The 11,842-nt window shown below is 36.8% G+C and overlaps 1 protein-coding gene across 1 annotated transcript; it reads left to right on the top strand.

Moving 5' to 3' along the window:
• Positions 1 to 417: 417 nt before the first annotated feature.
• On the top strand, positions 418 to 1,458 carry LOC102597633 (non-specific lipid-transfer protein 2). The gene is made up of 2 exons (XM_006367334.2): positions 418 to 839; positions 1,180 to 1,458. The coding sequence occupies exons 1-2, from the start codon at positions 505 to 507 to the stop codon at positions 1,187 to 1,189; spliced, it is 345 nt and encodes a 114-aa protein (XP_006367396.1). The 5' UTR covers positions 418 to 504; the 3' UTR covers positions 1,190 to 1,458.
• The last annotated feature ends 10,384 nt before the right edge of the window (positions 1,459 to 11,842 follow it).

The following is an 11,842-nucleotide window of genomic DNA, read 5'->3' as shown; positions in this document are numbered from 1 at the left end:
GGGGGGGGGGGCGGGTGGGGGTGTGGGGGGTGGTGGGTGGGGGGTGGTGGGGGGGGGGGGGGTGGGGGGGGGGGGGGGGGGGGGGGGTGGTTAAAGTGGGTAAAAGTCCTACATTGATTGGGGAATAGACTGGAAGTCTACTTATATGAATTTCGATACTTCTCTCCTTATAAGCTAATTTTTTATGTTGAGTTAAAGCTCAGATGACATATTTTTACCGCATGCTAAATATTTATGATTTGTGAAAAACTCCTACACGTAAGATCTTAGGACTAGCTACCACATGCATGACTTTAGAGCCAGCATAATAATGTACCATCAAAATGCATTAAATTTTCAACCTAACAGCCAACTACTTCTCTCACTCCTCCATTGGACATCTAGTCCAAATTTCCCTCTATAAAAACACTCAACCAAAACACATTTCTTCCAATCCACTTCTTCATCATAAAACACATAACTATTATTTTACCTTCTCTTCTCTAATTTTCATTATCGTTAAGAATGGAAATGGTTAGCAAGATTGCATGCTTTGTGCTTTTGTGCATGGTAGTGGTTGCACCCCATGCAGAGGCACTAACTTGTGGTCAAGTTACATCTTCCTTGGCTTCTTGTTTACCTTATCTGATGAACCGTGGTCCTCTCGGAGGCTGTTGTGGTGGTGTTAAGGGCCTTTTGGGTCAAGCCCAGAATACAGCAGACCGACAAACCGCATGCACTTGCCTGAAATCAGCCGCTAGTTCTTTTACAGGCCTTGATTTGGGCAAAGCTGCTAGTCTCCCTAGCACTTGCAGTGTCAACATCCCTTACAAGATCAGCCCCTCTACTGACTGCTCTAAGTATGTTATTCACCTTTTTTGACCTATAACAACAAGTAACTCTTCGTATTAAGCGTAGTACGTAAAATAAAGTAACACAAAAATGATGTGTACTAGCTATTACATTGTCACAAAATGACGTAGGTAGGAGTAGTAAATTAGAAACTCTATGTGTGTGTGGTTTTCTGAAAAAAATAAGTGGATTTTTTTATTTATACTTTGTCTGGTAAGTAAGTAAAAAAATATCAATTCAAAAATATTTATATGTAATTTTAAAAAATACCACAAATATATGATTGTACTTAGTACATTACATTTTTATTATTATCATTATTAATGTTACTTTTGTTCATTAATGCAGGGTTCAGTAAAGCTGATCATCAGAATTTGGCATCATGAGGAGAATTAAGAATAATATAGATGGAAATTGATCTTTGCTTGTGGATCCATTGTTTCTATGTTGTATCAGTTGTCACTTTCTGTTTTTTCTGTGTTTCTTTTAAAATCGTACGTAGTCGAGTGTTTGTATGAAAATTTCACGATTGGCTATTATGTATTAATCCAATCTTGATAATACATCTATCTTATTTGGTATATGTACTCTCTCGTGTATTAATTCAATATTTTTGGTTTACTTTTACTAGGGTTTTTTATATGCATTACACGTATATATCAAATTCGAGTAATATAGTATACATTATTGTGTGCTCATTCATCTACGTACCTCCTTTTTCTAACCACTTCTTACACGTACAATGCTAATTAATGAGAATATATTAACATCATCACCATCACAAATGCCTATAAAAAGTATACTTTAAATAAATTCATTAAGGTACAAATTCACTATGCAATATACATTAACTTTCTCGATCCTTTCCAACTTATGAGTCCATTAATTAAAGTAAACAACGTATTAAATGTCGCAAATATTCAGGCTTTACTTAGCTTTGTCACTCTTCATCTTTTGAAGATTAGATCCGTCTATATATTCTCGTCTCAAAAAGAACCATCTAATTTGACTTGACACAAAGTTTAAGAAAACAATTCAATCTTGTGATTCTAAATTAAAGTTATGTTTGTATCAAAATAACATTTAATTTTATGGCCTTAAACATGTTACCTAAAAAACTAAAATAAAAATATGGCTAAAAATAAGAGGTTTTTAAAAGTAGATTAAAAAGGAAAGTAAGTCATTTTTTTAAAGGAGGGAATAATAAATTGAGAAGTGATAAATGGCCAGAAAATTTGGCTAGGATTTGGCTAGAAAATTTAAAAAACTATAATATTTTTTTAATTTTAAAGTAAACTGATCATTTTTTCATTTTTTAGTTAAAAGGTATTAAAGTTAAAAGGGTAAAAATATTTAAAAAGATAAAATAACACAGATAAAATATCATCCTAGCCAAATCCTAACCTAATTTTCTGGCCAAAAATATTTTTCCTAATAAATTTACCTTATTAGCACTATTCTTCTTTCAAGTATGTTATCAAACAATTTTGTGCTTTCGTAATCTCCTCTCTCTACACAACCTATCTATCACTACACGGTACACATCTAGTGTTTAGCCTCAAATTTTTAATTTTTTTTGGCAAATTATTTTAAGTTTGTATTGTCATTTTATAATAAACATGTTTCGTTAAAAAATAGCCTTATAACATAATTAATATCAATCCACAACAAAATAACAATATGGGAAAGAGCAATACATCAATAAAATTGTTATTAATGATAAATTATAACTCATTAAAAATAAATTGTTCTTTTTTAGCCTCGTTCTATATAGATAGCAGAGATGAGTAGTTATTAGTTATTAATGGAGTAATTTGGTAGATAAATATAAGTTGGATTTAATAAATGATGAGTGTATTTTATAAAATATAAAAAGTTTGGCGTGATTTTTTAAATTCCCAAATATTAAAACTTGGCTCAAATACTATTTTTTTCTAGAACTTGATGTCATGACCCAGACCGTCGTGAGTGGCACCCACACTAACCCTCTGGTGGGAGAACCATTACTACAACCTAAACTAACAAGTTTATGAAAACTAAGGCATTTAAAGATACAGAAGCAAGTTTAAATGACAATAAAAATACGGAGTTCCCATAAACTCCAAAGGTTTTAACAAACAACTAACCAAACTAATGCGGCAGAACAACCCCTAGAACCTGAAAGTCATTCTACCAAAACTATACTAACGACAAGTCTAAGAACAAGGGGTACAACCCCGAAACTAAACAACACCTTAAACAAATAGTCTGAGTCTGAAAAGAGTGGACTTAAACAAGAGAGATCCATGGAAGCCTGAAAGAACTGACTCACCCTTGAATCCAATCACGCTCAATAGTCACTTAGTTGAGATCTATCAATAGCGGCCTGAAGATGCCATGTACTTAACAAAAAATAATCAAGTGTAGTATCAGTACACAACCACAGTGTACTGATAGGATCACGCGGCTATCCCAATAAGTGAAACACATGCAAGTAACCACAACATTGTAAAACATGCATATACCAAACATATACAATATTAGTAATATTTTCAGGATCAATGTAGTATTTCACGTTCTCAATCATCATTAGATATGAACGTAATCATCACAAGTAGATACACAACACAATTCAATGGTCCTCTCACGGAACCCAATTCAAAGGTCCACTCATGCAACCCACACCCAAACTGTTAGCATATCGGAACGTGGTACCTGATCCAATGTTTATGCCGGAACGTGGTAATTGATCCCATATTTATGTCAGAACGTGGTAACCGATCCCATATTTATGCCGAAACGTGGGAACCGATCCCATGTTTATTCCGAAACGTGGCAACAGATCCATTCAACAAATCACACTCACAATCATAATGTATATTCTTACAATCATACAACAAGAGGTGATTCATGGCATACAATTGTTCAATTATCCTCATTTACAATTAGGGTGTTCAATAGTGCAACATTCGCATACATACATGCATTATAATGAGCAATTACAAACATATATCACACCAACATGAAATCACAACCATCACCTACCTCAAATCCAAGCTTGAATCCCCCAAGACACTTGAATCTTCCCTTTCCGGATTCTTTCTGCTTGTTCTAGGTCTACAAATAATTAATACACGCAAGGATCAACAATCAAATGTGTAATTATTCGGATTATGACAAACCCAATAACCCTAGACCAAACCCAAGATCCTAATACCCAAATTAGGGCTTTTTCCACCATTAGTTTCCGATCAAAACCCTCTCCTATCGATAATTACCCATTAGATTACTTTCTACAGATCGAAGAACGGATTTAGGGAGTTGAAACCTTACCTTTAGCCTCATGAATGGTGAAAACGGTCAAGAACTCGTCTGGGGTAGTTCCTTAGCTGTCAAAGTCAAAAAGTGCATAATAAAGATGTTTTGGGGTTTATTTACGACCTTAAGTCGCATCTGTCCCGCTATGGCAGCCCAAACCCACCACAGCGGCCCCGCCCTGGCGAGAATAATCCTGCCACAACGGCTTGCACGGAACCAGTGAGCAATTTAAGAATTCTAAACTCCCATTTTCACAACACACCCTTATCCCATAACACTCAGAAAATACCTGTTCACGCTAAGTTTAGTTTTAGGAGTTTTACTCGCCCGAATTCAATTCTGTAAAGTCGTACGGGTTCTTTAATGTCTTAGCTATCCTTTCATGTAATCAAATTTATTAATCGATATCTTATTTGTTACCAGAATTACCTAAACCTTAACAACTTCTATTTCGTCCAAATCTGGAATAGGCTAGGAAATCTCAAGTTACTACGAAAAAGTTTTCTAACCCCAATTTTTTCTCCATTGGCCTTTCTTAACGACGAAATTCAAGTCGTTACAATAGATACCAATTTGCCCATCACTCGTCCCCAAGTGATCAACTAGGGAAGACTGACTAAAGTAAGGGTAGAGTAGTACTTGAATCGCTGAACAACAAGGGATACTTGTCTCGCATGTCCTTAGCTTCCAAACATCGCGATCAAGAATTTCAACCGATTTTTCTTCATATAGAAGGTCTTGTCTAACATAACTGGGTCTCACTTATGATATAATCTTCTTCCCTAAACCAACCAATTGAATACCTACACATCCTCTCATACAATGCCTCCATGAAGTCATCACAATACTCGACTGATAATTATTGTTGTATGTACACTTAACTAACAACAAAGCTATTCCCAATAACCATCAAAGTTGATCGTACACATGTCTGCAACATGTTATCAACGACTTTGACACAAACATCAAGACAAATCCTTTCTCACATAACCATGATAAAAATCCTAAAATCAAAAACTCGCCACAATTAGAGATGAACCTGAACCAACCAACACACAATCATAATCCCCCGCCAATCATAGTTCTTATCAACATCTCCATCTTGCAACCCAATTTTCCATGAGCTTAAGTTATAAACATTTGATCTTTAAACATCTGATACTCATCGAGAGATATGTCCAAGCATGCAAGCCCTCTAACCACACTATCGAATGCTAGATTTACCAATTGTAGAGTACCTCTTAAGAACAGTAGAATTGGACTCAATGATCCCCACATTCAACCACACACAATCAATACATGACCTCGACGATTAGATGAATGTTACGATTGTCGGACAACCATAGATTACGCAGGGTAGCTCATCTATGGATTCTCATAAGCAAGGTGATATACGTAAAACTACAGAAATACTTTAACAACTCCAAGAGAACATCACATAAGTCATCTGAAATAACCACGTCTTCCCAATCATCCCACTCAACCAAGAGAACATTTCAGGATCGGTACACCGAATCCACCTCTAGGGATCCACCCACAAAGTGATAACACACTGGAGCATAACTAGTGAATCATACTCACAACACTAACAACCATCATAAACACTTCGACCTTTTACCTTATTATAAACCAACACTTTTAAATGAAACCCTTCTTAGGTACTTTAACTATCAAAAGCAATAAACTTTACGACTCAAACCAGGAGTAAGTTCTTTCACATGCTCAATATCGGATACAGTTGATCATTTCTTACCTTGCCAATTCATACCTTGACAAAATACATCACCACAAATGTAGACTTACAATGAAAAATTTGAATTGTAATTTCCACCGTATAACACAATCCCTTTCACTATCAACATTAGCTTGTACCTTGAAGATTTTTATGAAATCATGGATCTCTACTTATCATCGATCGCATGTCCATCAATCTTACAATATCTTTTGCCAACAATTCAATCATACTTATTACTAAACTCAAAAACAAAAATAAAGCACTTATCATCACACTCGAGCTAATGTCTGTACACTCCTTTCTCAAGTCCTTTCCAATAGTTTTTAACCAAATCTGAAGGACATGTGACACTATTACCATAGCAACAACAAAATGAATGAAATCATGCGTCTCTGAACCCAATTATCTACCCCTCTGAAGATATCTCTTTAGCCTTTGCAATCAAATAAAATATTCTTGATCTTGCCTCTCTCTAAAGGTTGTACTACATCCCACCATTTTCTTCATTATGACTCTAGCTCTTTAATTTCTATTCGAATGGTGTCCCATCATCTCTTAAAACTTTCCATACAACCACATTACTCACCAAATATTAGAAAACCATAACCTTAGATACTCGTAAGTCATAATTATATTACAAAAATTCGCTTAACCAATACTTTTATTATACAGTTGCATCCCATCACAATTCATCACGAACTCTTATTACCATTATGCTCAGTCAGCTTTGACTATCACCATGAAGCCAACATTTCATCAATATGACACCTCAAACTCATGTATGCTCATCCAATTCAGAGGACTAACCCAATTTATTACAATTTCTTACTACATTTTCAATTGCCTCCACCCAAGTATACTCAATGGAACTTTCTTTATCCATAAGCTTGTCATTCCAGTATTAATCCACTCCATTATGGCTCAAAATAAAATTACCAGTCCTCATACTACCCTTCCTCTTCTTAACAAACAAGACATGAGCACTTCACGGGGAAACACTAGGACGGATGAAACCTTATCAAGAAGCTCTTGGATTTGAGCCTTAAGCTTTCTTAATTCTGTCGGAGCCATACAATACGAAAGGATGGAAATGAGGCGAATGCCAGTTTCCAAGTCAATGCAGAAATCTAAATCTCTATCCGGAGGCATACCAAATGAATCAGTAGGAAATATTTCTCTAAATTTTGATACCACAAGAAATAGACTCAATAGAGGGAGACTCAACCTTAACATCCCGAATATGAGCCAATTACGCCAAACAATCCCTCCCTACCAGTTTTCTCGCCCGAATGAATGATATGATCTTAGCTAGCTTAGGCTTGTACACCCCTTCCCACTCTAATCTTTCCCTACCAGGGATCTCTAGAGTTACCGACTTAGTATTACAATTAAGCCTAGTATAATTGGGGGACAACCAAGTCATGCCTAAGATTATATCAAGTCAATTATATCCAGCATAACAAAATCAACCCAAATCTGAAAATCCATAAACACAACAAGACAACATGATATACATGGGTGACTATAACTGACTCTTCAACTGAGGTAGAAACATGGATGGGGGCATCAAGTATATCACGTCAAATCCCAAGGCAATTGAACTGACACATACGAAGAAGTAGAACCTAGATCAAACAAATTAATAGACATCCGAGCATAGACAAAAGTAGCTCTTGTGACCAATGCATCACACCCTCAAACTCGGTCTTACCCGAAAAAACATAAAACTGAGCCCTGTCCAACCTCTTTGTCTGGCTGCACTACTCCTCTACATGCATTACCATTTCCCAGGCCTCCACGGCCTCGCTGATTTCCTCCTCATATGCCTAGGTTCTCTACAATTTTAACACACCTTATAACTTATATTCAATTGTTGAACACTGAATTAGATTACGGGGGTTAGTTCAGGTAGGATTGGGGTCCATAATTGTGACTAGGGGAAAACATAAAAGACATAGTTAAGATTCTGTCTTGCCCTGTCCTGCACTGGCAGGAGAAATCCCGCACTGGCAGTCTCACCATAGCGGGTAAAATCCCCCCCATCAGGCCCAACAAAAACAGAACCCCTGCCAACAATTTATGAGGTTTCTCTCTTTTCTATATTTCCCCTAGAATTCCCGGCTATAACTAGGCATTTTAGAAAATCCCTTTAGTTAAGACAATCATTGTCTACCTCCTTCCCTCGGGTCAACCCAACGAAGTATGCACTTTAGAATCCTTTTACATCGTTTCAACACTACCACACACATATCCCCAGGATACACCCAGACTCTCACATAGTTATCAGTTGGTTGCAACGCACGTCCAGATTTCTCGCTTATGAACCACATCGTAATTTATCTAAACCTTTGCACTTAATCTCGTAATGACTATTTTTTCACAACAAGTTTCATGACACTCAAGCAGTTACAACTTGCAGACAAGTCCAAATTCTTTAATTAGTTCGTTCCATAGACGACCATTATTGATCATCTATGCCTTATACGGCCCCTAAGACCAGATACCAATTGGAACCTTCTCAGTTCCAATTAACTTGCTTGTGTCCCTTCAGCCGGGACTACGACGTCTAGTTCACTTCGTTGAGATACCAATTGGAATCGGGAGATACCAATTGGACTCAACTCATACTACAAATAACAATAGTAGCTAGCAAGCCTACAAAATTGCTAATTTCAATCATAGAACTTGGTCGAACCCAATTCTTAACCGCCTCAATCTTTAACTGATGGTAAACAGACCTTAAATCAATCTTAGATGCACCTTGCAATTCGTCAAAAAGGTCGTCTAAGGCAATGGATACTTGTTCTGAATGGTGACCATATTCAATTGTCGGTAGTCTATACACATCCTCTCTTACTAGCGATGGTGTTACAACTTTTGTTACTATAGTTCGGACCATAGAGTGAAGGAGGAAAGATACCAATTTTAATCACCCAGATACCAATTGGATTCTAGTCATAGCACGAAGGAGTATAAAGAAGTGAGTTTTTCCTAAAGTCTTGTAGCCTCTCGAAGAAAAGTACAGACGTCATCGTACCGTTCAACAAGACTCTACTAGACTAGTTTTGGTACAATGAGATCAACAAACCTAGGGCTCTGATACCAACTTTGTCACAACCCAAACCATCGTGAGTGGCACCCACACTAACCCTTTGGTGAGAGAACCACTGCTACAATCCAAACTAACAAATTTTATGAAAACTAAGGGATTTAAAGATACAGAAGCAGGTTTAAATGACAATAAAAATAAGGAGTTCCCATAAACTCCAAAGGTTTTAACAAACAACTAACCAAACTAATGCGGCTGAACAACCCCTATAACATGAAAGTCATTCTACCAAAACTATACTAACGACAAGTCTAAGAACAAGGGGTACAACCCCGAAACTAAACAACACCTTAAACTGATCCCATGTTTATGTCGAAACGTGGCAACCGATCCATTCAACAAACCACAATCGCAATCACAATGTATATTCTCACAATCATACAACAAGAGGTGATTCATGGTATACAATTGTTCAATTATCCTCGTTTACGATTAGGGTGATTAATAGTGCAACATTCGCATACATACATGCATTATAATGAGCAATTACAAACATATATCATACCAACATGAAATCAAAACCATCACCTACCTCGAATCCAAGCTTGAATCTCCCAAGGCACTTGAATCTTCCTTTTCCGGATTCTTTCCGCTTGTTCTAGGTCTATAAACAATTAATATACGCAAGGATCAACAATCAAAGGTCTAATTATCTGGATTATGACAAACCCAATAACCCTAGACCAAACCCAAGATCCTAATACCCAAATTAAGGCTTTTTCCACCATTAATTTCAGATCAAAACCTTCCCCCATCGATAATTACCCATTAGATTACGTTCTACAGATCGAAGAACAGATTCAAGAAGTTGAAACCTTACCTTTAGCCTCAAGAATGGTGAAAAACGATCAAGAACTCGTCTGGAGTAGTTCTTTAGTTGTGAAAGTCAAAAAGTGCATAATAAAGACGTTTTGGAGTTTATTTACGACCTTAAGTCGCGTTTGTCCTGCTGTGGCGGCCCAAACCCGCCACAGCTGCCCCGCCCTGACGAGAATAATCCCGCCACAACGGCTTGCACGGAACCAGTGAGCAATTTAATAATTTCAAACCCCCATTTTCATAACACACCGTCATGACACTCAGAAAATACCCGTTCACTCTAAGTTCAGTTCAGGAGTTGTACTCGCCGAATTTAATTCTGTAATGTCGTACGGGTTCCTTAACGTCTTAGCTATCCATTCATATAATAAAATATATTAATCGATATCTCATTTATTATCAGATTTTTCTAGACCTCACTGACTTCGAATTCGTCCAAATCTGGACTAGACTAGGAAATCTCAAATTATACGAAAAAGTTTTTTGACCCCAAGTCTCGACTACAGGTCGTTACATTTGAAAACTTGAAATATTTGATAAATATATTTTCCAAATAATGATAAATTGTATGGCCAATTACCATTTCTTAAATTTTCTTGCAAATTTTCTCATAATATATTTGAAGCCAAACGGGACCACAGTACTTTAGTACCAGTTCTACAAGATTAAAAAAAAGGCAAGTGCCTTACGACCTCCAAATTTGAAGGAAGGGCATTTACTTTTTAGCAATAATTGATTTTAGTTTTTAAAAAAATAATAATAATAGCGTACTATAGAAAAAATTGAGCTTTTCATATAGAAAGAAAGAATTATTAGAAGAAGTTTGACATATATTTTTGAAATACTATGTTTCAAAAATAATTAAATGGATTGGTTATATTATTAAGAGCAACTTTTTGACATATAACAAATATAAAAATCATATTTGTATGTTATAACTAAAGTTTGTATAATAGCGCTCCATAACAAACTTTATGTTTGCTATGGAACATCATAATGTATAATTGTAATGACCCTCTTGGTCATTTCTGTGTCTTGCCTTCTGTGTGTCGTTTAGAGAGTTCCTATAGTGACCCCAAGTCATTTATGACTTGCTGGGACTGACAGTTCGGTCACCTGGTCGTTCGTTTGGTCTTGGTGCGAGTTTTTGTGTTTTGGAGCTTATGAACCTTGAACGATCATTTTCGATCAAAAGTTCAAGAAGATGACATCGGAATCTAATTCTGACGATTCTATCAGCTCCGAAAGGGTCATTTTAGGCTAGTACCATGGTCGTCATGACTCCCGAGATTTTCAGTGTGAGTCGGTGCGATTAGGCGTTTTAACTTTAAGTTTAAGCTTAAGTTTGACTTTGGTCAACATTCTGAGTAAATGCGCTCGGATGAGAATTCCGTCAGCGTGGTTAGCTCCGGAATATCGAGTTTGGTCTAGATTGACCCTTCTTTTGTGTCTGGAGGTTTTCGATATCTTTTCGAGCCCTTTTGTGGGTTTTGACTTAAAATGACTTTTGGAAGTGGGACCCACTTTTTATCGAAATGACCTCTGATGGAAATTTTGACTGCGCCGTTGAGTTTGGAATATCGAATTTGGTATGGTTGCATATCTTGTTTGCGTGCACGGGATTCCGAACGAGATCGGAGCACCCCGTCGGAGTTTTTAAGTTTTGGAAATTATTGCAGATTTTCTGCAATAAGTGCCGAAAAACCAGCAACATATTCCCAAACTTAAACCCTCATAACTCTCTCATCTCTCAACCGATTTGGGCGATTCAAAAGGCAAAGTTGTGAGATTTTTTGAGGACAACGCGTTGGTGAGCTCGGATAGTGATTTGGAGTCCCCGTTTGAGGTAATTTTCGTAAAATACCTGCTGCCACACCCTTTTTGTGAACTTGATTTTGGGAATTTTTGAGACTTGATTTCTCAGCCTTTCTGGGTCCTATTTCAGTGATTTTTGAGGCTATCTTGAGTGGTTTTTCGAGGAGAACATTGTGGTGTTGTTAGATTTTACTGTAGATCGCTCGTTTTTGGTAAATACACTGCTGTCCCATTTC

The sequence above is a fragment of the Solanum tuberosum genome, unplaced genomic scaffold (genome assembly GCF_000226075.1).
Source record: "Solanum tuberosum cultivar DM 1-3 516 R44 unplaced genomic scaffold, SolTub_3.0 scf00773, whole genome shotgun sequence".
Taxonomy (NCBI): domain Eukaryota; kingdom Viridiplantae; phylum Streptophyta; class Magnoliopsida; order Solanales; family Solanaceae; genus Solanum; species Solanum tuberosum.
Note: the sequence above shows the minus strand (reverse complement) of the source record. Positions and strands in the feature narration are given on the sequence as shown.